The following is a 27,469-nucleotide window of genomic DNA, read 5'->3' as shown; positions in this document are numbered from 1 at the left end:
GAGCAGCACCGCCACCACAAACTCAATAATAATGGTTTACAGTAGTTGGGCTAATCAGTGGCTTGATCATTACACCACACACCACAGAAGAGAAATGGTCTCAATCTTGGCTAGCCAGAGCTTGGTTGCATTAATGCCATACACTGTCTGTCTGCCATTAACAATAAATGTTAAAAAAGTGTCTTGTGAGTGTATACTTTCAAATAAACTGTATTCAATCTTATTACACATTTACAGTAATGTGCAAATGTTGCCTTTCACAGCATTTACATGCATAACTACAAATAAGAGAATCACTTTTCATGAAAGCCATAAAAAAAGATAAACTATTCATTTCATCATTGCTTTGCCCGTACTTGCCCAACCTACTTCAAATTAATTTATTAAATAGAGGGCAGATCAAGGCATTGTCAGCATTAGCTGTACATTTGGACAACCTGTGCTGCTGGTGAAGGAAAGTTAGTAATACAACAGGCTACCACTACTTGAAATAAGGCAGTGCTGGAAAAATACCACTTTTAAAAACCAACTCAAACCATGACTGAAAGCACATCCGATCCAGGATCACCTTCACCTATGCATGTTGCACAGAGCGCGTTGCTCTTTTTTATTTCTGCATTGTGCAATTGTAGCTCTATATTGTCTCTTGTCCAATAGACAACACATATAAATGAACAGTTTTGTTCAAATCCAGCCTGTTAACAGTTTGTATCCTAATACTGATGTTATTGTCCCTATGTTAAATTTAAACATTAGATTATTTGACATTGCAGAATATTAGCCGCCAGTTCATTCTGTTGTAAGACAACAAACATAAATTTATAGACAAATTCACCAAATCTAAATTCTGCAATAAGAAGAACACAGAGTCCTCCAACAGATAGACTGACCTTAACAGAGCCCTGAACTAAACATCATGGAGTCAGTTGGGGATTACATGAAGAGGCAGGAGAAAGTGAAACTGTCTGAATCTACAGAATTGTAGACAACCTACGTGACAAATAGTTTAGCTGCTGATTTAGAAGCAAAGTTTAGTACACCAAGTTCAGATATTATTCAGGTTTCCTTTGCACTTTCTAAAGTTAGTGGTAAACTATTTAGTAAAACCTTTGCTTGAATACTTTTGAGTATATGAACATGAATTACTCATAATCTATGGACTGGGAGGCTATAGCTGTCACTGTGGGTGGTTTATATAAGGCTTCAGTAAAGTCCTTCCTTAGTTAACACATGCCTGCAAAGGATTCCTCTGACATGAATTCATCCCACGTATAGTAACTGTAAATGATACTGGTTACTGCCTCTTACTGACTGGTAAGAGTAACTGCACTGGTGGAGAGGAGCAGTGTGTCTCCTCAAGTGCCACCTGAACAATTTAGAGCTGGTGAACATCCTCCAAACGTTATACATATCTCTGTCTGACGACCTTTGAGTGGTATCTGCTTAAGTTTTCAGAAAGAGAATGAGTGAATCAAAGCACAACCAATCCCAAAGTTAAAAAGACTGACAGCTCAAACTGTGAAGAGAATGTCAGTCAGTGTCGCTGATTTCTGTTTGAGGCCATGCGTGTGAACGATGTGCTAAAGATTTCTTCTTTTATATTCTGTCTTTTTTCGCTGCAGAGCCTTCTGAAAGAGCAGCTCAAGAGGGAACCAAGATGTGGAAGAGGTCAAAGGTGACCGATCAAACTGCCGCTGGGCAGGCGGGTAAGTGCAGTCGGTCAAAGGTTGGTATTGCAGCTGTCCTTGCCTATTTTTTCTCTAATCATAGCAGCGGTGATGAACAGGATCCATTTGCTCTCCAGTGTACAAACAACCCTTGTACAAAGTAAGGAGTCATCTGACATTGTACTCAAGAACGAGCAAGACAGGAAACCACTCAGGAAAACTGCCATGTCAGATTACATGTTGGTGTCTCGTCTTGGGAATAAAAAACTCTTCTTTTTTTGAAGACTGCTGGACATTTCTGATCAGATAAAATGGAGATGACCACAACAGCTTCGTCTCATGTTCAGCGGAAGCAGTCCAAATAATTATCAGGATATCACATCTTTGCATTATCATCTATGATTTCAAGAATCCCTTTTAGTTTGTTGACAGGGGAAGCGATGCTACTCTTCAATGATATTTCTGTAGTCTTCAAAACGAAGCAGCAACAACCTTACTTTGAACGCTGCGACTTCTTTTTGTTGTGACACTGGCTATCGCGTTCCCCGGCTTCTTAAAGAGATGGCTCTGAGGATGTTGGTCAAAGAAATGATCAGAGGCATCACAGAGGCAATCACTGAACAAAAGTATGTTGTCACTTGTGTGAAAAACTACACTGGTGTGCAGCCGACGGCACCAAGGATGATCGATGAAATCGTCATAGAGGATCAATGCTAAACAAACTTGAAACTGCGGCTACAGAGATACAATTGAAAATAAAATGGTATACTTGTTTACTTGAAGACTAAATGAAGGTTTGAGTTTAATTTCCTTGATTTTCACTGAGCATTTGCGCATAATTTCTCTCAAGCACTGCGCAGGAATCATCCTGAGATGTCTGCTATGAGAAAATGTGTAAGCAAGCTAATCTAAACAGTTGCGCAGCGCAACTATTTATCTGTTGCTGCGACACCACGTTGCTAACATAGTGTATTATCTTTGTCCATGACTAACCATTTTCTGTTGTTTGGTGCGTCTCTGAACATTCTGTTCTGCTCTAGCTCTGTGTATGTGTGCTTTCCTCTCCTGGGTTATATACTGTATTACTGCGGTGTGTTATGTTTATTATGTGTCCATAATCCTGTCGAAGTTCCAACCTGCCATGGTGCTTTTGTCAGGATTAATATTTACCTGTCCTGTTCCCTCTCCCGCTGTCATGTTGCGTGTTAAGTCGACGGTTCTGAGGGAGTTCACCCAGACGACAAAGGTATGCGAGAAAAGGAAAAACGAATCACACCAACGATTCACCTCCTGTAAATGCATGACTCCATGTTGGGTGAGCTGCATGTATGACGTGGTCTTCATCCCTCCTTGAAAGGTGTCATCCGAAACGGATGATATAACTTTCAGTGTCACAAGAGATGCATTTCATTGTGACGTTTTCACCAACCTCCATATGAATACTAGCTACAGGCTGTTGCTAGAGGGCACTGCGGTTGATCGCCATGTGTCTAGTTTAGCTTGCAATTTAAAGGAAAAGAAAATGCCACGTTTCAAACATGCACTGAAACGCTGACTAGCCCTGTTGAATATGTCAGTCTCAATACATGAACTTGCTTTACAGGGACATTTCTATGGGATGGCAGAATCTTTCCGGAATTTAAGCTAATCTGACAGGCCAACCCAGTGCCCCCTTAAAATCGCAGAAATCTTCAAGCTTAAACATAATTAACTTGTAAATGTGGGTACCTACTTCTAAACTGCATGAATTTGGTATCAGTAAAAAGATTACTAGTAAATTGCATTAGGGGGTGTACTCTTACACGATGAACACAGAGGCAAACCGAATCAACCCTTGGAGTTAACCTTTCTTTATTCCCCGGAGATTTCTGACCTTTTCATGTCTGCCCACGTGCCACTGTCACACACAAAGAGAGAAAAATGCAAATTCCAAGAGAACAATGGGATATCAAGTTAACACAGAGAACACTGAGGTCTCAAAGTAATCTGCTGGAACGACACGCAGGACATCCAGAAGTCCTTAAACCTCACTCAACTTTCAGTGTCTTTTTAATATTTTTTTATTCCTGTAAGAATTGCTGAATGGTAATCACAGGTACACAGTGTTCTGGGGTATCAAACTTGTTAACAGAATGGCATATTCAACCAGTCTTTCACTTGGTTTAAAACACAGAAACTAGAGGTGACATCTTTGCTGTTAATACCCTATGGCTAATTGATTGTACTCCAGGGATATGTTCAAGAAAGCAGGTGTAAAAACACTGAGACTGAATCCTGAGCTGAGAGTTTTCATTGTCTGAACCAGAGGTTGCATTAGACTTTTTCGTTGTCTGTCATTTTGACTGACAGGGTCATAAAAACCCCATCATAATCTAATTTTTTTAAATGATAATAATGCAATTCAATACCATTTAATTTTCATTAAAATTCCATTAACTTTAAGTACTTTTTCAATTTGCACAAAAACTCTTCAGTCCTAGCAACGTCCGATTCCTCCATTTTGGTAGCCGTTAGCTGCATAGACAGAGACATATATACATATAGACTGTATATAAGTCTATGGTTAGCCGAGCTCTGTGCATCAGTATGATCGGTGTGCCAGGAAATTGTACCCTGATAAAAGTTCCGCGATGTTTGGAATGCAAACTGCGATTAGAGACAAGAGCCAATTAGTAATGTCACTCGCCACCAAGTGGTCAGGGGTGTGAATTGCAATCCTTCAAAATGACAGATGGCCTTCAGATTTTTCCGTCACAGTTTTAAAAAAACAGTCAATGACGGATTATATTCGGTTAACGCGACCCATGGTCTGAACAGATGATCAGTTAGTTCCATTCAGTTTTTTTATTTTAAAAAAAAGCTCCAATGCAATGATGAACCGTGTCAACAGGAAAAATAAAGTTCAGAGCTTCCATTTTAATCCAGTGACATCAAGCAGGGTTATATTTACATAAAGGGGAATTACCGTTTTTTACAACCTGGACCTTATTTCTGGCATAAAATACAATCGTTTACTCACCCATATAACTTTGGTGTCATTTGGAGTCATTCGGACAATATCTAGATCTGCATATATCCATATAGTGGGAGTGACTGGGGCAACGAAACACAGCCTCTAAATAACACATTATCTGCCTCGAAACTCATTCATTTCACCAATATTTTGTTATGATACGTTAGTGCTATTCCCCGTTGTTATTTAGAGGCTGCGTAACTCCGGACTCAACAGGAAACAGCAATAGGACTCTAAATGTTATTTAGAGGCCGCATTGCGTGGCCCAGTCACTCCCACTATATGGATATACGCGGATCTAAATATCGTCCGAATGACTCCAAATGACACCAAAGTTATATGGGTGAGGAAACAATCGTATTTTATGCCAGAAATAAGGTCCAGGTTGTAAAAAAATGGTAGTTCCCCTTTAACCGATGATAAAGTGCTGAAATTTGACTTTGCATTAAGTGGGAATCTTGAAGATCTCGTTCTCTGAAGATTCTTTCCCTTTCGTTAGATGTAGTAATAGGAGGTTTGTTTTTGAACCTCACTTCTGAGAGATCTAGTGTTTGGCTGAAGATTAACTACTCAGAGATGGATGATCTGAGTGGCTTGTGAATTTCCCCTGGAGTGTCCTCTCTACTGCCAAATACTGCAAAAGTATATATAATTTCACGGCAAAATCACCATTTTGTCACCTAAATAGGAGACAGACAGTGATAATGATAATATTTAGATGGCTATGTTAAATATTCAGCCACAACCTGACGGAGGCATAGACAGCAGCAACAGGAGATGAAAACAAAGATCAAACTCATCTATATGTGAATCTATATTCTTTTCAGCTGTACTACGATCGACATCACTCAGAAATGTTCCTATAAGCTCAAATATCTAAAATCTCTAATAATAAAATGGACGGTATATTCTGAGCTGAACATGAGTTTAATACTTGAATGTGAGGTCAGAGACTGTTTCTAATCTTAAATAGAGGACACTGGCAGATCACAGAGCAGTAAATGTTAGTTAAAGTAGACTCCAGATACCAAACTAATATCCAGCAGGGATTTTGATCTTTTTCTCCAGACCAAACTCCTGCAGAATGATGTGCTCTGATATGCACTTTGACACGAACAGTTTGAGGGAGTAAATGAAGAGGTTTGTCAGGCAGCTCGGCAAGAGGGAGACTCAGGGTTTGTTGAGTTTCCCTCAACTTCAGGTTAAGAAACTTTCACTAAACCTGCTGTCTAGAAAACCCTCCAGTGACAGATCTAAATACACAAGATTTCTGCATTTATGGGTATTTCAGTTACATACTGAACCACTGCCAGCGGTCCAACACTGACAACTGGCTATGGATAAGGAGAAGCGTCACCACAATAACAACAGCGGGAACATGCTGAAGAGTCATCCGGTTTTGGAAAAGCTTTCTGACTGTACATTCATTATTTTGTTCATTTGTTCATTTTTCAAGAAAAGGCAGGTGTAATTACATCATTCAAACACAAAGTTAGTCCGAAGTGCTTCATACAAGTAGGACAAAACATACTTTTTTTTTTTTTTTTTATCAGAGCTAGATAGATGGAAACCTGAAAGGACAGAGAGCAACAGCACTCACCTACAGCGTGTTAAGTCTTGATGATCACTTTTAAACAGCCATGAATACCTTTTGTACGTTTCTTTCAGGTCTCTGTAGTGTCGTGGTAAATGTTACGTGACCAAGGCACAAAACACATATTGTATGGTTCTTTCGAGTACCAGCCTGTGTATTTCCATAGATGTACTTAGTGCAGCATATACCACACTCTACACGAATTAATAAATAAGTAGGAGGATATAAGAAAAAAAAAAAGAAGAAGGCTTCTAGACGCTACTTTCATTTCTAATGAACGGCACAATTTCAGCCGTTGCTTTGTCAGGAAAGCCAGCAATTCATCCCCATAAAGCCCATCTACAAGTTTGTTAAATGTGATACACAAGCAAAATAAAATAACAAAAATAAAGCAGGCATGTAAAAAGCAATCTTTCACAGCATTTTTTTGTAGACAACTCTTAAAAATATGACAGTAGCAGATATTTTTAGCTGCAGGTATTTGACAGAAGGACTGAATTAGTAGTCTTCAGTATTTTAGCGATCTTTAGCCGCCACGTACATGCTTAGCAATATGGCAGCTATGTGACAACATTAGAAAAATGAACACTTGTTATCAAGCACACAAGTCATGGTAAGTCTTCTCCAGACTGACAGGAAAGGGGTCTTAGGAATCTTTTTGCACCAAATTTATGCCAAATATATTCAGCACTTTCGGCTGACTGACCCGTGACATCAATGCTTGGCTTAAACATGCAGTTCTAATTGTTGGTGGACATTCAAAGGCTGATCAGTACTTTCATGCAAACATGTTGCTTTTAATAATGTCATCCTCACATTTCCACAGTGTGGACATCCAGCTTGTTAACAGCAGTAAAACCCATGTAATGTTATCACCGCTCTGCTCCACATAATACTGGACGTACAGTTCAGCAGCAACTGCCGCAAGCAATTCACCTCTTTTAATGCGCTTCAGACTGCAACATGCTGGGGCACTCTGCTCATGTCTTCTTTCTGAAACCACGTATTCTATAGTTAATATTCTGCCTATTACAGGTCTTTCATGCCAACTGAAAATAATTAAAGACCAGGGATCTCTGGACCAGCTATACCCACGCGATCAGCATTCAGTGATGCCCTCCTCGAGAGTTGCTAGTTCATATTGGCACTCTCAGGGGTGCTGGGACCTATGCAAAGCACTAAGGTGTGCACGAATGCCTGATTCCGAAGACACAACTCAATACACGAGCTAAGCTGGACCCTGCAGGTTTGGGTTATACCCTGTAGACTCAGTAACAGCAGAGGGCAAATCCTGTTTTATTTCATACTTTTTCCTGAACATTTATAGCCTGTTTGCCCTCTTCTCGGCGCTCACAAAAAGGAACAAATATACGTATTATAATATGTTGGTGAATTACAGATGCTGTTTAAAGACCACACAATGCAACACACTTCTTGTAATATAGTTTCAGTTTACCACATTCAGTTGACAGTTTCAGTCATATCTCTATACTGTATATCAGTACCAGTCTAGACCTGGTAGTAAAATGCGTCCTGAGTGATCCGATCAGAACTGGCTTTAAGTACAAGTGTGAACACACCTGAGATACATTTGAGATCATTGGGACCACATTTGGAGGTGGTTCAGTAGTGTGAACAAGCCAATGTTAACAGACCACCTGCTCAGCTGACATCCTCTGCGTGAAGGGAGTTTTACCTCATTCAACAACTGCTATTACGAATGAGACAAAAAAGTACTGAAAGTTATGTGTGTATTAGTAGGGAGAATCTTTGTTGCTGTTAAACAACTATACTGATAAATTAGTATAAACTAGAATAAATACTTCCTCTCACTGTCCAAAGACATGCTGGTTAGGTCAATTGGTGATTCTAAATTGGCCGTAGGTGTGATAGACTGGCGACCTGTCCAGGGTGACCTCTCGCCCAATGACAGCTGGGATAGGCTCAACTGATACAGCCTATGTTACAAGTCATAACGTCTCACAATACGTGTTGAACGCTAGGTGTCAATAACATGGTCGGAACAGCCCACTTGTGACCCGATCACCCAGGACAAATATTAATACCAGATCTGAACAGGGCTTCACACACATTGCCAGACACCAACTGACTTAAAATCAAAATATGACTTGTCTTATATTCCAATTAACATTACTCAAGGTTTCCACTCACTTTTTCAACAACATAAACACCGATGTTTATGGCAAAAACACTGAATTTATTAATATAATAACAATTGGGCTTGAAGCGTAAATAAATACAGTCACTTTGGGCGCATGCTTATACTGGAATTAAACACTCACTGTTACAACAACTCAACAGGCTCATGAAGTAGTAGAAATACAACATGAAACTTTTTTTTTCTACAAATTGCGGTTTTACCCAACTCCGGGCATGAATTATAGAGTCACTGTAAAAAAGGTTACAGAGTGTCCTCCCTATGCCCCACTGTTGACCTCACAGTATGCATTTCCCATTATGCGAGCTCCATGTTAAATATGCTGCGAGGGTGCAGTGTCAGAGCAAAGCCAACACGCTAGAGATGCAGAGTAGGTGGAAATGTAAATTGACTCTTTTTTTTTTTTTTTGTTCATGCAAATAGAGCAATGGGATTTTCTATGAAAGGATGTTTAACATACCAACCGCAGGGTCAACTAACTGAATAGTATTTTATAAATTACCTGGGTGAGAAACTATGCCCTTTGTTACTTTGGTATTTTGCCATCTATTATATAAGATTTTGTTATGATATTGTGGCATTTTCACATCACAGTATGCTCTTTCTTCAGAGCTTGACCCATATATTTGATTGTGACCATGTTTAAACATTATTGGTTACCTTGTCTGGGTATTTACAGTTTGGAGTAAACTGTCTTAGGCAGCCTTTCTTTCACAGAGGTGGCTCCTCAGAGTTCACAAGCTTTACACGGTCCCTTAGAAATATTAAGCTTGTCTAACTGTTACTTTTGATTTGATTTTATTTGGTAAGGCATCCGGAAGAAGTCGAAAGTGCCCGGTGTCATGATAACGCAGTTCATGGAGGAACTTCCTGAGGGAATGTCGACTCCAGATTTCACTCGAAAGCCCATCGCTCTGACCATTCAAGAGGGTAAGTCTTTAACAAGCAGACTTATATAGGATTATGCAGGGTTACATACTCAAATGCACCGTACGTTCTGTAGAGTACACCTGTATATAGTTGGTGGGTCGATTTTTTAGTCTAGCCTGAAAAGCAGCTGGAACTTCCCCTGACCACAATACTTTTAAGGGTGAAAAGTTGAGTTTGGCTGAGTTTGTTAAAAATAGAACTGATTAGTTGTTGGACAATACAATTGCATGCAGTGGTATTTTTTTTCCCTGTACCGGCTGAAACATGACCCATAATGAAATCCCAGTGACATGGGACAGGTAGGTAGCCTGCCATAGCCAGACTCCCATTCTGATAAGAATAGAGTCTGACTACATCAGGCTACATTCTGTCTACATGAAGTGTCACTGAGCAAGATGGTGTTGCCTTCATTTCTCCAAAATTACTGTATATTTGCGGGATAAAGTATGAGTCACACTAAACAAAATGCATGATTAGATGCAGCCTCAGTTCCTTATTTGGATCAATGGAAGCAGCCAAAGTGTCTCTTCTTTGCAGCAGAATTGTATCTTTGATAAATAAAGGAGATAAATACATGCAGTTATTTAAATGGAACCTTAAATGTACAGTATACAGCAGTACAAGTAATGACTACAGCCACAGTCAAATTATTTTATGTACATGGTCACAGGAATAAATATGCAAACATTTATGAAATATGTCTTATGTTCTTTGCAAATGTCAAATCCCAAACATGTAAACTGATGAGTTTAAAGTCCTTTACTGGAGCTAAAGTAGTGGGCTAAGTGCTGAATAGGAACTTAAACACAAAGTAGAATAAAATCTATTATATACAGCAGTGGTTCTCAACCTTTTTGGGGTCCTGGACCCCCTGCATATTTTTGATCGACCCCCAAAGAGCAGGAGACGGCCTGGGAATAAATAAATAAATTCATTTATTATTATTTAATAATTGGGTAACCGATGGTGTCATTTATTTTTGGAAGCATATAGTACAAACTGGGTACAGTACATCATGGGAGTAGTAGGATCTGTGTATATGTTTGGTTCTGCAGTTCATTTTGAAATAGCTGGCAACATGACGAGTGCTTGGGCAACACAGAATCTGCAGTGATGTAATGGACTAGTTTTATAATTTTGTCGAGCTTACTGTAAACACTCATAGTTCGTAGATGTTCGTAGTGCTTTAAATAAAGTGATTATGCTCGGGCAAAGATCTGCTGAGCCAATCAAACTGTTTGTTTATGTGGTGATAGTGTAAGAGCAACTCATCTGTGTGCCATGGAGTAATATTTGTTTACAACAGAATGGCTCCGATTGGTTGAACGACTAATCAGAGCCATGACATCGTCAGAATGTGACATCATGAGGTCATGATCTCGGCAGAATGTGACATCATGAGGTTTCCCTCGACAGGTCGCCAGTCTATCAGGCATTAAGAAACCAAAATCCATTCACATATGCACACCTACCGGCAATTTTAGAATCGACAATGAACCTGATGTGCATGTTTTTGGACAGTGGGAGGGTGCCGGAGCACCCAGAGAAAACCCAGGCAGGCACAAGAACTTGCCTATTATTATAGTATAACAATACTATAAGGGCCTGAGGAGGAGGTGACATTATGGAGGTCATGACCTCAGCAGAATGTGACATGATGAGGTTTCCCTACTGCCTACTGTGGGAGGGTGCCGGACCACCCAGAGAGAACCCAGGAAGGCACAAGAACCTGGCCAATATAGTATAACAATACTATAAGGGCCACTAATGGCCTTCCACTGGATTGGCTGAGGGCTACACCATTTGCATTAGCTTGGTGGCTTCAGGAGGCTTCCAGCCCAACCTTCCAGCCCAACCTCCAAACTATTAGTGAGTGTTAGAAATGACTCCTATTTTAAAACTCCTACTGATAACGTGATGATGTCATCATGACATCTTTTTAAAAACTCCTACTGGTAACGTGGTGTCATGATGACATCATCGAGAACAAGTGGCCAATGGCCATAAACTCAGATATATGTGATCTGTGACAACGCTACATTTTTGGTTTTAGAGGTTAATTTTAAACAAGCCAAAGATGATTTTGATTGACATCTATATACATATATATATAAAGATGTCAGTGTGTGTGTGTGTGTGTATATATATATAAATTGACAGCATCATGCAGTAACTTTAACAATGCAAACGGCCGCGAGATCTCTCATTTAAATACAATGAATTAGACTTGTGAAAGAAATGGAATTAGAGGAAAAAAAGTAATGTAGTTTAGGTAGATAAAGTTCTCAGTCACATTTGAATAAAATAATGCCATTTCTATGAATGCCAGAGGGTCTTTTTTAAAAGATATTTTATTTTCACGGACGCCTTGCAATTACACCACGGACCACTAGGGGTCCGCGGATTCCCGGTTGAGAATCTATGATATACAGCATCTCAGGTAATTCTAAAATTATTTGCAAGAAGTTAAGGTATGAAAATGTGGCCTGCATCTGAAGCAGGATTCTTATTAAAAATGCTGAAGTGACCAATTTGTTACTAATAAGGAACTCCTCAATTCAATCCAATCCAGGCAAATTGGCCGTCTTTAAAGCCAAAATAGTGGGCGATCCAACACCTACGGTGACGTGGAGCAGAGCAAATGGAGAAATAATTTTTCATCCTGACGTGTGCCTGCAAAAGTACGATGAGGTGTCTCATGAACATACCATTGAGGTAAGCTTTATCCAAGGTACCATGCCAAGAACTTACCATGCATTCACAGATAATAAAAATGACACTAACTCTGTTTGCATTCCATTAGTTCCCCAAGGTCACCCCCGAGGATGCTGACACCTACAAGTGTTTTGCAACGAATGAATATGGAAGGGCTGTTTGCACCGTTGTCTTGAATGTTATTGAGGGTAGGGTTTCCTATATTCCCCCTATTCTCTGAATCACCTTCTCACGTGTGTTAGATAACAGCCGCATTAACTACCTTCATGATGAGCTGGTATATATTTGCTGAGGTATAAAATGTTAATGTTTTGTTGAATTGTTCGTTCACAGTTGGATTTTCTAAAGAAAAGGAACTTCAAAAGATTCAAGTCGAAGGTGCGTTTTTGATATATTCTGACTCTAAAACATGGTGGTGTACTAACAAAGCATATTTATATTTAACACATTGTTGGCTATTGTGTCAAATATTAAAATATTAAAGACAACAAAACAAGAAAAAAAAAAGAGAGAGAGAAAAAAAAAATGTCCTTGGCCTTGTCAGATACAAATATGACTCAGCCACAGCCAAACTATAAGAAGCTATCAATACTTGGAATGATAATGCTGCTCGTTTCTTTCTGGTACATCACATATATAGATGTCAGTGTGTTAATTAATTGGAATTATTTGGAAAAATCTGCCTGTCACGATGCATCTGTCACATTGGCACAGTGTCACTGTGCACTGAGACTCATTTACAACTTTTTGTAAAATTATTAAAAAAAAAAAAAAATAATGAGGATCAGCTTACTGTTGCTATGAGGCTATGTTTTTGTTGAAAGGAAAGCTCAAAGGAATTTGACCAAATTAAAACACGACAGTACACGTCAAATAATTCTTTTTAATGATGGTTTCAGTCATTTTAGGAAGTTAATTTAATACTGATGCATATTCAAGTGTCTATTTTTCGGAGAACTTTTGTTTTAGTTATTCCACTCTCTGACCGTACAGCACAGACTCTGGCTTCAAACTCTCAAGATGGCGCTGCCCGTATCCCCGGGAAAATAGCGTCAGTTTGGCCAATGCAAGGACGTGGGGATGTGTTGTCCATACTTATATACAGTCTATGGTCCGAGCACTGGAGACACTGTATCCTAATGTTTCAGATAAAAAAGAATGCAGTCTTGGGTAGTCTTAAAATACAGTAGATACAACTGGATACTTCCTTCCATTTTCTGTTATTGCTTTATGAATGTCTTATATAGTAACCATCAGTAAAGTTAAATGGAATATGTTTTTTTAATACTACAGTTAAAGACAAAAAGTTTTTCATTATGGTTTCACAGATACAGCAGACTTCAGGAAAAAGCTTAAAAAACGGTGAGTAAAAAGAAATGTACAATGCTTGTCTGCTAAAATAAACTGCTGCTTTTATTTGTCTGTGATTCTTTGACATCTATGTATTTTTTTTCCCCACTGTGCAGTAATCCCGATGGAACGCGTGAGGCAAAGCCAATGGAACCGGAGGAGAGGGTCTGGGAAATACTGCTTAGTGCAGATAAGAAAGACTACGAGCGGATCTGCTGTGAGTTTGGTATCACAGACTTCCGTGGCATGCTGAAGAAACTTAATGAGATGAAAAGAGAGCGAGAACAAGAGATCGCTGAGGTACACGATCTAGTGATACTCATTCTATTCAGTTCGCCATCATGTCTGGTGTCTTTCTAGTGCGTGCACTTCAACATTTGTATTTTAACCTTTTCATCTGTGCCATAGTTTGTGTCACACATCAGTACACTAAAACACATTGAGGTCAGTGGTGACGACTGTGCGACAATTGAGTTGGATATGGACCTGAAGGATCCTAGCAGCAAGATTTTCCTCTACAAGGTGAGGCCTGAACTACTTACTCCAGTATACATTTTAAAATCTACTATTAAAATATTAACAAGCACCTTAATCCTGCAGGACGGTGTCATGGTTCCTTTCACACAAGAAGGCGTGGATGAGAAGAAGCATAATTTGAAACAAGTTGGCAAAAAATATGTGTTCACGATTAAAAACCTGGGTTCAGAAGATGCTGGACTCTACTCAGTGGATGTAGGGGGTGTCAATGTGTTCTCTACAGATTTTAAAGGTATGTCTTCAACTGTGTGATAAAGATTAGATTATTTTGAAATTAATTCAGCTTCATTCTGGGGATTACTGATAAACTAGCTTGTTTTGATAATGGAACTCATCATAACTCGTGAGATAAGTCAGCTATAAGTGATCCAGAGAGGAATGAGCTCTTTAGAAAACAATGGCTCACATAGATGAAAGAGATTAAAGAGTTTGTCTTATTTCTGTGTCTTTTTGAAACCCTGCAGTTCCCGAAGTCGACTTTGCAGTCAAAATACAAGAGATCAAGGCAGAAGAACGAGAGGATGCTCTCTTTCAGTGCGTCCTAACTGCACCACTGAGTGAGATCAAGTGGTTTGGCAAAAGTGCTCCGCTGTCCAACAGTGAGAAATGTGAAATTTCTGTATCTGAAGATAAGCTTATCCACAAGTTGATTGTGCGGGACTGTATGCCACTGGATGCCGGTATCTACGCTGCTGTGGCAGGAATCAAGTCTTGCAATGCATGGCTTGTAGTTGAAGGTGAGAAAATTATTATTTTGATGATTGTGTGAATGGAAACTACATAAATAGGATGTATCGTGCAGATATTTTACCCTCGAACTAAATCTCTTTTTCATAGCTGACAAAGATCCTGCCAATAAGGGCAAGAAGGCAGCTCGCAAAACTACCATGGCTGGAGGGGGTAGCGATGAAGAGCTGCTGAAAATAGCGAAGGAACAGCAAGAAAGATATAAGAAAGAAATGGAAGAAAAAATAGAAATTGCCAAGAAAGCCCAAGCAGAAAGAGAAGCTGCAGAAGCAGCTGCCCGAGCGGAGGCACAAGCAGCTAAACAGGGAGAGGATGAGGCCAAAGCTGCAGCTAAGGCTGCGGCAAAGGCTGCATCAAGGGCAAAGAAGGCAGCAGCTGGCAAGGATGGAGCTCCAAGGAAAACTAAGAAAAAAGGAGCTGGTGATGCTGCGGGGGCAGGCTCCACTGCAGGTGGTGCTGGAGGCGTCGGCGGTGCAGGTGGTGTGGGAGGGGCAGGAGGTGAAGGAGGGGAAGGAGGACAAGCTGGCGAAGGTGCAGGTGCTGGAAAAGGCGCAGCAGGAGCTGGAGGAGGAGTGGATGGGAGTGGAAGCGGAGCTGGTGGAGGAATTGGAGGAGGAGCTGGAGGAGGAGCTGGAGCAGGAGCAGGAGCTGGAGCAGGAGCAGGAGCTGGAGCTGGAGCTGGAGCAGGAGCAGGAGCAGGAGCTGGAGCTGGAGCAGGAGCTGGAGCTGGAGCAGGAGCTGGAGTGGGAGGGGGTGAAGGTTTTGGAGAAGAGGACTATGATTCATTTGAAGATTCTGATGAAGAATTTGAGGGAGAAGGAGGACAGGAAAGAGAAGGTGGACAGGAAGGAGAAGGTGGAGAAGGTGGAGAAGGTGGAGAACGCAGGAAACGTGTGAGAGATGGTCAACTCGTACCGGATACGGTGATAGGTAAGAAATTTAATTTATTTAATTGGATTTTGATAATAGCAATGCTAAGCTAAGCTACACTTTACAATACCTGTTTATTATGTTAGTACTTATCTATAATATTTAATCAATATCTTTAATCAACAGGAGAATGGATTTATGAGAGCAGAGCCTAGATATATTGATGAAGTCCATTCTGTAAAAAACTGCTATTTATTATGCACTAATAGGAGATAAAAATGATGAAGAAACTACAGATGAACAAGGTGAACAATCTGGAAAAAAAGGAAAGCGTCCAAAAAAGAAAAATGTGGAGGTTGAAGAACCTGTTGTTGGTAAGAGCTGTCAAAGATGGCATGCTTGGCAGACCGTTTACTGACTATTAAAGTCATTGGGAATGAAAATGACTTTGACATCACTACTCAAAACTCTTGCTAATTTAGGCACATTAGCTGCATTAACAACAACTGTGTAAAACACTGACCAACTTAAAAACCATACAAAGCTCTTCGCTGCTCTCCTGCGCCAGCTGTACAACTAGCTCAAAGCGCGTGGATTTCAAGACATACTACAGAAACGTCTTGTCAGCCTCATTGACAGAGCTTTATCTGGAATGTGTGACATGAGTTAAGACTTATGGATTAGTATTATTTCTTGGAAATCCTTGCAGTTGCTAGAGCTACATTAACAAATTATACGGTTTTCAAGCCGCAAATAACTGAAAACCTTGGGCTTTTTTCTTTATGTGGTTGTTTTTGTGCCACATGTGAGAAACCCAGTAGTATAGCATCATGCTATGCGAAATTCTGCAGTATCTTCAATCTAACCATTACTAAACATAAATATGTCTATACTGTAGTTGTGTTTTGTGCGTAAGATGTTTGCTTTCATGTCTGTAGACACGTTTGTCTTCATGCTCTTATGAATAACATGTATATGTTTTTTATGTAGAGGGTAAATGGAAAAGGTGACTAGCCAACACATATAGTTAGGTAGTTAAGAAGTGAGGTCTCCCCCTGCTGATACTGTGTTCATGAATGAAGGAGTACAGTGAACCCATCTTCATGATACTTACGAGATGAAAGTTGGATATCCCCTTTTCTATGACCCTTTACTTCTGCGCTTAAGTTTGTTATCGCTGTTGCTGCTGTTGTTTCTTGCTCCACGTTGACATTTTAATTGTCATTGTTACTGTTTTCATTAATGTTATTTGTAAGGCATATCCAAGAGAAAATGAGAAACATTGGACTGATGGTAATTACGATGATATCCCCTAAAACTGAAAAGAAAAAAGCAGAGAAGCAAGAGATGTCTGGGGTGATAATGGCACCGGGCCAGCAGCAGGCAGTGATGAATCTCCTGAAAATGGTGAGAGTGCAGACGGTGGTGGGCCAGCAGCAGCAGCTGGCAGACATTCAGGCCGTGCACGACAAGGCCCATTGATCGAGGAGACAGTTAGTGGTAAGATGCGGGTGCTGCATTAACTTCTGCATGGGAGGCACTGTCGCTGCACAAAGTCATTTGATGAGTGGATGACTTTTCCAGTGGTTTGAGGGTTAAGGGCAGAAATGTGTGACCACTGAGCAGAAGGATACATTTGATCTCTAATTGGTTAAATGGCCTTTTAGAATGATCACAATGTGGCTTTAATCCTTGAGTGTGCCTTTAGGAAATGCTAATCAAATTTCATGCACCAGTGTTTTTTGTGTATAGCACACAGTATAATTATTTCCTCACTTGTTGCGATAGTTTATTTATTATTTAATGGTTATATCATTTTATTTCTTTGACCTACAGGTTGGATATCAGCAGACTGTTTACTGTGTCTACCTGTGTCTCTTGTGTATTTAAAGACTGTGCGTGTGTGTGTTTGCGTGCGTTTGTGTGCGTGCGCATCTGTGCTTTGTGTGCATCTGTGTTAACATTCTTGCTTGCATTTTTAAGTATTTAATTCAGGATGAGTCGGTGCATTGAGGTCAATTATTTAAATGAGCAACTGCAGAATCTGATCGCGAGCTTGATGCAACTGAAACACTTGCGTGCCGACACACTCTTACGTAACCGGAAGATGGAAGACAACTTGAGCTGACCTTCGGAGGATGACGATGCTCTAAACCAGTTCCATTTCACTGAAGACTGAATTCCTGTCAGATTGAATGAAAAATTCTTCCACTAACCAAGGAAATGTCAGTCCTGAGTGGGGCATTTTATATCTTAAGAGTCTGTCTTTATTTCACAATTAAAGTGAAGAGAGGCAAATGAAAGACTCCGTGAAGACACTCTTATGAGCTGTGCCACGAGTTCAGCTCCGTAATGTTGAAGAAGTCCTCTCTAGCAAACAAGACGGCTGAGCTGCACACTGACAAAGATGAAGTCTTCATCAAGTTCCTAATACATGCAAAATGTGCTCCTCTTACATCCCTTACAGACAAGGAATACAGTCTCATCAAATATGACATTTTCTGACGTATTTTATGAGTAAATAATAAAATGCATGAGATCAACAGAAATGTAGAAAGAAGACGTACATTTCTTTTGGTTCAAAAGCGAGGTAAGTGTGTACACACTTGGATTACATGCAAGTGAGTAGACCATGCATTCATGCACACACTACATGGATGCATGAAAACATTGTAATTGTAAAGTCACAATTACAAAATCTTGAAAGAACTAAACAAGAACACCTTGTGTGTAGGTGGTAAGCTGCTGGACGTGTATATTCACTAACTTACTGGTTGGTAAACCCTCAGATCCAGGAGTTCACTTTCACGCTGGGCTTTCTGACTGCAAAGCCATTATTGGAGAAGCGGCAGAGATGGAGTGTAAAGTGAGCAGTGAAGACTGTGTGGGAATCTGGTATAAAGATGGAGAAGAGGTGAGTGCAGGGGCTAAATGCAGTCATCAACTGGCGAATAGGTTTGGTAGTAAGTGCAGCAACAAGGCACAATAGGCAGTGGTTCTTATCATATATTTGTAGAGATTCAAATATGACTGTATGTATTCGTTGCATTGCTGTAATATGTTTTTATTTTCTTTGTCCAGATTCAATCATCTGAGGGTCTGACGATTTCAAAAGATGGCACTTTCCACAGGCTGAAAATTCACAAAGTTGCAGAGGAATATGCTGGAACATATAAATTTGAAGCAGATGGGAGGAAGACAGAGGCCCAGATTGTAGTTGAAGGTAAAAACATTTTGCCTCCAATAAATTACTTCCTTGCATTCCGGGCTTGCATCATTCATTAGGGAGTGCCTGCAGGTCGAAATGAAAAATGAATTGCGTTTATCTAATGAACATCACAAGACAGCGTAACAGTGCTGAAAATGTCTGTATGTTTTATCACTTGTTTTAGATCCACCCCGATTTGACAGTGAGGAACTTGCAGCATTTCAAACTCCGGTAACTGTGAAAAAAGGACACAAGGCTACTTTCAAATTGCCTTATATTGGACGGGAACCTATAAAGGTTCAGTGGTACCTTGAGGGCGAGGAGCTTTCAGATGAGTCGAACATCAAGATAGAGCACTCAGAAGGGTCTAGTCGTTTGCTTCTAACCAAGCTGCAGCGCAAAGACAGTGGTGAAGTCAAGTTTAAACTCAAAAATGAGTTTGGCACTGTTGAGGCCTTCAGCCAGCTTATTGTACTGGGTAAGTATAAGACAACTACACTTCTCCTCCTGTATTTTGTGTGCGTTTACACTGTGAGTAGCAAACACATTACAGTAAATATATGTGTTTAAATGTATAAATTCAAGGTACAAACCAATGTTCTGTTCGCTTTGTCTTCGGACAGACAAACCCACTCCTCCAATGGGACCTCTGGAGATTGTGGAAGCCTCCTCCTCTGGTATTGAATTCAAGTGGAGACCCCCAAAAGACAGCGGTGGCTGCAAGATAGCAAACTACATCCTTGAACGACAACAAGTCGGCCGCAACACCTGGAAAAAGGTGGGACCCATTGGTCCAAATGCCACATACAAGGACACTGATGTGGACCACGGCAGGAGGTATTGCTATCGTATCAGAGTGGAGACAGAAATGGGCACCAGTGAGATGTTTGAGACAGAGGACATTCAAGCTGGTACAAAAGGTGAGCTCACATCAAAATGATTGAAATGTCGTTATCTTATAAATTACCACTATTTGGAGAGGGCCTTAATGGTGAAATTGCAAATGGAACTTCAATCAGTGGATTTCAGTGCATATGAAAAAAGAAAATTGTGTCAAGATAAACGTTGGTTAACTCAAGCAAATTTAAGAGTTCAGAATTAAGAAAATAGCTTGGCAACAGGAGTTGATTAAGAAAGCACATCTTACCGTTTTACTTGGAAAAACAATTTCCGATCTTGCTACTAACCGTTAGCAGGATAGCTTGCTTGTAGAACATTTTACCCTACTGAATAAATCTTTTCTCAATAAAAATCTGCTTAGTAACAATTCTGAGAACAAAAAAGGAGACACATGTAACTCCGAGTAGTCATTCATAATCATTCAAGATGCCTCTAGCGTTGTCAAGTTCCTGAAAACAACCGAAAGAACTTTGCGCCGCTATGCATTATTCCAAGATTAAAATCCATTCTTCTACACAGAAATGCTACTTTTTTATTTTAGAAATGACAGCAATCCTAATCTTTTCTGTACACAGCAAAATCTGCTTAGTAACAATTCTGAGAACAAAAAAGGAGACACATGTAACGCCAAGTAGTCATTCATAATCATTCAAGATGCCTCTAGCGTTGTCAAGTTCCTGAAAACAACCGAAAGAACTTTGCCCCGCTATGCATTATTCCAAGATTAAAATCCATTCTTCTACAGAGAAATGCTACTTTTTTATTTTAGAAATGACAGCAATTCTAATCTTTTCTGCACACAGCATACCCTGGACCTCCATCAGCACCAAAGGTTGTGACTGCCTTCAAGAACTGCATCAACCTCTCCTGGTCTCCTCCTGCTGATACCGGAGGAACCAACATTCTGGGATACAACCTTGAGAAGCGCAAGAAGGGCAGCAACCTGTGGGGCCCGGTCAACCCACCCGATGAGATGATCAGAGGTTACACGATTGTTCATCTGTTAATTCCCGTTGATTATGTTATGAGAGCTTGAAAACACAAACGTGGTGTTATAAGGATGTCTGCTTTAATTGACATCTTCCATACAGGCAAAGGATTTGGCGTGAAAGATGTGGTTGAGGGAATGGAGTATGAATTCCGCGTGTCTGCAATCAATAACTCTGGAGCCGGGGAATTCAGTACACCGTCTGAGTTTGTGTTTGCCAGAGACCCTAAAAGTAGGTGGATATTTGGAAACAATTTGAAAGTGCAGCCATTTTTAGACCGTATGAGGCAGTAGTGTAAAAAAAAAAAAAAAAATAATAATAATAATAATAATGATTGACTTTGATTACAGAGCCACCTGGTAAAGTCATTGACTTTAAAGTGACAGATTCTACCTACACAACCCTGTCCCTGTCTTGGACCATGCCCAAGGACATTAAGGAGGTTGAAGATGAAGCCAAGGGATATTTTGTGGAGATCAGGCCCGCGGAAAACACGGACTGGGATCGCTGCAACACCAATCCAATAACTATGACTTCGTATACAGTGAAAGGCATGAAGTCAATGGCCATGTACTGGGTGAGAGTCATTGCTGTTAATGATGGAGGAGAAGGAGAGCCACAGGAACTGGATAATTACATCCTCGCCATGCCCCCTCCCGGTAAGAAAATGTACTTAGATATTACTTAGAGTAATAGAGTGTGTCAAACTGTTGTATTTAATATTAGCATTACAATCATTTGCAACCAACACACATTAATGAGCACGTAGAAAATCATCAAGTTCAATTAGCTGGTGTCAGTGGTTGAATTATGTTGGAACAGATGCATCTGAAATAATGTGATTTTTATTTCTCTATTCCAACTTTCCTCCTGCTGCTTATGTAGTGAGGCCACGGTTCACCGATACCAAAATCAAGAGTTTCATGGTGGTGAGAGCAGGAAATTCTGCACGATTTAACATCAACTTTGAGGTAATTTGGTAAAATATTCTATCCATGTAAATACATTTATAATAATCACTTTTCATTGTCTTGCAAATCAAAACTGGACTTCCATATTCTTTTTAGGCCTCCCCTTGGCCAGATGTAACCTGGCTGAAAGATGGAGCACCAGTGCCTAAAAAAGTGACCATCAGTAATGCGGAAGCAGCATCCCAGCTTCTGATTACCTCTGCTGAGCGCTCAGACTCTGGAATCTATACCATCATTGTCAAGAACATTGTTGGCCAAGAAACATTCAGCATTGAAATCAGAGTCACAGGTGAGTTCGGTATAATATTGCAATATATTCTACCTGTGAAAATGCTTGACTACTCTTCCACGTAATGCAGATAAAAAAAACAACAACATCATCACTTGTATTTTGAACTCTAGATGAGCCTAAGCCTCCAGGCCCCGTGGAGCTCGATGAAAACGTGCCTGGCACCGTGACCGTTTCATGGACCCCATCTCCAGATGAGAAACGTGATGACAGGCTGCACTACATGGTGACTAAGCGCGACTCGAACAAAAGGACGTGGCACACGGTTGCAGATCGAATCTTCAACAATAAATTCACAGCTTGCAACATCATGCCGGGAAGAGAATACCAGTTCAGGGTCTATGCAAAGAACGACATGGGCTCCTCCAAGCCCTCCGAGTCTACCAAGTGGCTCATTACTTGCAAAAAAGGTACGGAAATGTTTATTAGGTTTGTCTAACATTAGGCCGATATCTACATTTTCTACCAAGACACAGCCTTAAGCAAAAGCACCAGTTAACTATTAAAGTTATTAGTGAACTATCTGTTCATTTCACATATATCTTTGGCTGATTTTATAGGGCATTGTACTGAGACTATATACAGTATTGTTTCTGGATTCATTTCATATTGTGGAAATCCACATTATATTCTGTTGATATTCACCCAGTTAATTTGGCTAATATATGTCGGGTTTGATTTGATGCAATCCACACCATCCGAGTGCCTCTGAATTATGTTTTTATGGCTTACACTCCAGAATATGAGTATTACTTCTACGCTGTTTTACCGCATAAATATGAAAAGCTCTTGCAGAGAAACATCAACAAAATGTACCACACTGTTCCAATTAAATTATACATTTAAACACATTCCTAATTTGATGCAATGCATATCTGCTCTCTTCCAGAAAAGTTCACTGTGAATGTTCCAGAATCAAAGGTCTGTGATCTACAGTGTCCTCCCAAATTCCTCGTTCCACTGAAAATGCACACTGCCCCTCAAGGGTATGAATGCTACATGAGCTGTGCTGTAAAAGGGGATCCGACGCCTCATGTGACGTGGCTGCGCAACAATATCAGTCTGAATACCAACACAAACTACTACATCTCCAACACCTGTGGAGTCTGCTCTCTGCTCATACTGAGGGTCGGAAGTAAAGACACCGGGGAGTACAAAATTGTTGCAGAGAATTCTCTGGGCAGGGCCGAGAGCTCCACTAAACTCACAGTCAGAGGTAAGTCTTTAATGGTTTTACTATGGTTTACACAAATTATACCTGTCGTACAGTGGTCTTATACTAACTAATACCTGCATCTTCTCTTTCCAGAATAAACGATCACATTGAACATGGTGAACAAAAAACCCTAGCGTAATCCAGGCTGCCATTAATTCACACTTGGTGCAAATGTGTTTTTTTGTTGGTGATACCTTCCTATTAGGTCATCAACTATTTTAACTGCATATTCTCGCAAAGGGTAGCATTTATTGTTAGTGTTATTATTATTATTATTATTAATAATAATTTATGAGTCACAGCTCCTGAGCAACTGCAGCAAACCCAGATCATAGCACTGCCCCCACAGGCTTGTACAGTAGGCACTAGGCATGATGGGTGCATCACTTCATCTGCCTCTCTTCTTACCCTGATGCCCCCATCACTCTGGAACAGGGTAAATCTGGACTCATCAGACCACATGACCTTCTTCCATTGCTCCAGAGTCCAATCTTTATGCTCCCTAGCAAACTGAAGCCGTACTGATTAGTGGTTTTCTTAAGGCTACACAGCTGTTCAGTCCCAATGCCTTGAGTTCCCTTCACAATGTATGCGTAGAAATGCTCTTACTTTCACTATTAAACATAGCCCTGAGTTCTACTGTTGTTTTTCTTCGATTTGATTTCACCAAACGTTTAAGTGATCACCTATCATGATCAATCAGGATTTTTTTCTGACCACATTTCTTCCTCAAAGATGATGGTTCCCCGCTATCCTTCCAGTTTTTAATAATGTGTTGGACAGTTCTTAACCTAATTTTTGTAGTTTCTGTAATCTCCTTAGATGTTTTTTCTGCTTGATGCATGCCAATAATTTGACCCTCCACAAACAGACAACATCTTTTCCACGACCACGGGATAAGTCTTTAGACATGGTTGTTTAAGAAATGAGAAGCTACTCATTGCATCAGTTGGGGTTAAATAACTTGTTGCCAGCTGAAAGATAACCGCCCATGCAGTAAATATATCCAATAGGAGGCTCATACCTCTTTGCTTAGTTAAATCCACAGTGACTTTTCTTTTGGCCAGGCATTGTATAATCATATGCATGCTAAACAGCAAAAATATGTATAGCCGTGTTTTACTGAGTTTAAATGTGTTAAAGGTACTGGCCTGAAGCTGATTGTGTCTTTACGTTTTTTTGCTAGATTCCTCCCTATGTTTAGAATTTCTTGAGTCGAAATCGTAATTTATTCACAATTGTGGATTGATAATCTCTTCCCTCAAATTATAAATGAAAAAAACTTTCTGGCCTCTTACATATACTTGTTGTATGTAAAGATACGAAAATGAGTGTGGGTTTGGTGTAAATAAATATTTCATACTGCATTATGATGTGTGTTTTATTTAAATGCATTTGTTTAAATATTTATAAATATTGCTATTACACATATGAGCCCTGGGTCAAGAATTGACATAGATAGCAAGTGTCAAAATTCATGTCACTTGTTCACATGTTCACATTCATTCAGGTTTATGTGAATAATTTATGCCCTGTCTTCTTGTGTTACGTCTCTGAGCATATTTTTTTGGGGCGGTGGGGGGGTCAAACATCAGTCCAAGTTTAGAGTCACTGAAGAAGAGCGGGTCAACATTTGCACCATGCGCAAATCATGATTGACAAGTGCAGGGTGACACTTCTCAGTTTCTCTGAGGTGCTGGAATAACTGCTCTTATTTCTGTTAGGGTTCAGTCTAAAAAGACATTAGACTAAATGGTGGCTTGTTAGTGTTCTGGTATCATAGAGGTTTGGTTTGTTTTCTTTTTAATCACATATGACCAGGGCAATGTCAGAAAAAAACCCCCAAAAAAATCATCATTGGCAAAAAACGATTTTTCCTTTGAAAGTTATGGTGCATTAATTCTGACATTTCTAAACATGCAAACCAAAACAAGGGCAAGGAGCTAAAAAAAATATTCATATCAAAATTTAATTGACACTTACCTTTTGTTAAATGTTGAGATGAAAAGAGGCAACCTGTACAATTAAGTTAATGGCAGCTCAGCCCATGCCACTTCTATGTCACTCCACATGTGAATTCCCTTTTCATTAAGAGCAGCCTAAAGCACCCTGCTGCAGCTCTAAAGCTGGAATTCCAGTTTTGAGGGTGGGATTAGGACGCTTCGGTGCTGCATTTCCTTTGGTGTCCCCTGTTCAAGAACCTATAGGACTTTAGGGTAAAAGTGCACGTCAGTAAACCTATCCCCAAGGGCCACGGTGAAAAAGCAGTGGGTTAGGTTGCTCTCAGTGGCTTTGAAAGGTTTTATTGCCTCTCAAAACAGAAAGCCCACACTCAAGAATCAGCCTGGAACCTGGCTGGCAACAGATACCAAGGCACAGCAGCTTATTTGAAAAATAGTAAGTACTTTTAACAAGTAATGAGCAAAATTCCTAATTACTAACATGTGAGTGGATATGTCATTGATGATTTAGACTGTCCGCCAATTATGTATATGTTGCATGTGTCTGACACTAGTTTGTATTTTTGTACGAAGTTTAATTAGCTCTAATCAATTCAGAAGGTGCTTTAAAATAGTCACGATGATCTGAATGTCATAATGAAGTGCAGGTAATGAACTTGGTTATATCCGTGTTCATTATGTAACATACAAACAGCAAATTGTTATAGATTACAGTCACTGTTATTAACTGTAATAGCAATTAATGTTATTAAAGACAGTAGAGGAAGCCAACTATAAAGAAATGTTACATACTCCTGTTCACATTAAAATCCTGACAACGGTTTCCTTTGACCATTACACTATTTGACTACTGATATTCTGTGTAGTGTTGTATCACACAATCGTGCAAGTAAACATATGTATTCTGCTATCAAATTGAGCTCTCAAGTGCAAGGTCTACACAAAACAGACGTGTTATTCATAAATCAGTTCACGCTTAGCACCCTTGTCAAGCTATTTTCTCTCGCAGACAAATATAGCTTCACAGCAGCGCAGCCAGTGCACAAGACTGCTAAATATGCAAGTCCTCCAACCGACAGGGCGCAGCCTAATTAATTTTAATGAAATGTAATGGTAATCTATCAAGTATAATTTAAGAAGAGAAGGTTCCTGTCGTTGGACTAATGAAATCATAAAACTGAAGGAAGGTTCAGCATAGCGAGAATACTACTTTTCACTTGAGTGTTCAAGATACACGTTGATATAAGTATGTATAGGATATCAGTCTCATTTAAATTCAACCTTTTAAATTATAAAACAATAGAATATTTTTACGGATGAATTTGTCAATCCTTGATTTTAACAATGATTAATCAGCATGCCAACGTGACACATTTACTCTATGAGATTAGACAGACACTCATATAAAACCAATTAATTTACAACATAATTAGTATTTATTAATTGTACTTTTACATGATATCATGTATATAAAATACTTACACATATTCTTATACATACGCCCTGTTATTAATCTACGGTGTTTTGATTGTACAGTACAGTTTTGACTACTAATTAATCATCCACAAGATAAGATTTAACATTCATAGAACAACTCAAATTGCATAATTATATATAAATATATAAAAACAGGAAAAACTTTTAACCACCCACACATGAATATTTGCCTCTTGTGTATTTTATCGTTTTACTTATGTCCTCAGAAAACTCAGAGCTAAAAAGAAAGCAAGACCTCACTACAAAGATGGTCATGACTAATGTTACATGTGCAGTCGCCGACTTACACCACCTCTTGAGTCATGACAGAAAGTTTTACGTGCTATGTGACCTGCTGCCAGCAAAATTAGGACGGTCACTTGTAGGAATCTGAAAAAGGAATGCTAAGTATTTTCTCATTTCAGGGACTCTTATATTTAGAATAATCTATCTGCTGATCTGCTCAAATTGTTTAATACAGACTTCCCACAATTTAACATACGTCATCATATTTAATGGCCCTGTTTTTGTAAGTTGAGTGAGAAATAAATGGGACGACTGTCTCAAGATAGGTTTTACTTAAAAATGTGTTACTTAAACCACTAGTTTAATAATGCCAAGGAGTGACACTCACTGCAAAGCTGCCCCATCCAGAGGAGATTTATTATTTGCCAGACAGATGGGAATTCACACTGAAATCCAATGATATGCACTGACATTGAAACAAATAACCCAGTCAACAGGTCCAGAGATCATTAACATGAAGACAAACTGAAATGAAACAATGTTGCCTTGAGTATTAAAAGCATAAAGCTTTTTTTTTATTTTTTTGCATTAACAGAGAGCCTGTTGTCAAG

General features: G+C 39.6%; 1 protein-coding gene across 1 annotated transcript; it reads left to right on the top strand.

Moving 5' to 3' along the window:
• Window positions 1–1,657: 1,657 nt before the first annotated feature.
• Window positions 1,658–24,542, top strand: igfn1.1 (immunoglobulin like and fibronectin type III domain containing 1, tandem duplicate 1; the record flags this gene model as incomplete). Its single annotated transcript, XM_084542939.1, has 23 exons — window positions 1,658–1,706; window positions 9,264–9,383; window positions 11,956–12,098; window positions 12,187–12,286; window positions 13,427–13,460; window positions 13,565–13,748; window positions 13,857–13,970; window positions 14,049–14,217; window positions 14,450–14,722; window positions 14,823–15,304; window positions 15,395–15,662; window positions 18,392–18,516; window positions 18,684–18,825; window positions 18,995–19,288; window positions 19,434–19,730; window positions 20,514–20,693; window positions 20,802–20,930; window positions 21,050–21,358; window positions 21,585–21,670; window positions 21,767–21,959; window positions 22,073–22,369; window positions 22,849–23,175; window positions 23,269–24,542. 23 exons carry the CDS (start codon window positions 1,658–1,660, stop codon window positions 23,271–23,273), a joined length of 4,320 nt encoding a protein of 1,439 aa, XP_084399065.1. The 3' UTR covers window positions 23,274–24,542.
• Between the last annotated feature and the right edge of the window lie 2,927 nt (window positions 24,543–27,469).

This window comes from Chelon labrosus (genome assembly GCF_963514085.1).
Source record: "Chelon labrosus genome assembly, chromosome: 4".
In the NCBI taxonomy this organism is placed as follows: Eukaryota; Metazoa; Chordata; class Actinopteri; order Mugiliformes; family Mugilidae; genus Chelon; species Chelon labrosus.
This window is presented reverse-complemented; position numbering and strand designations above follow the sequence as displayed.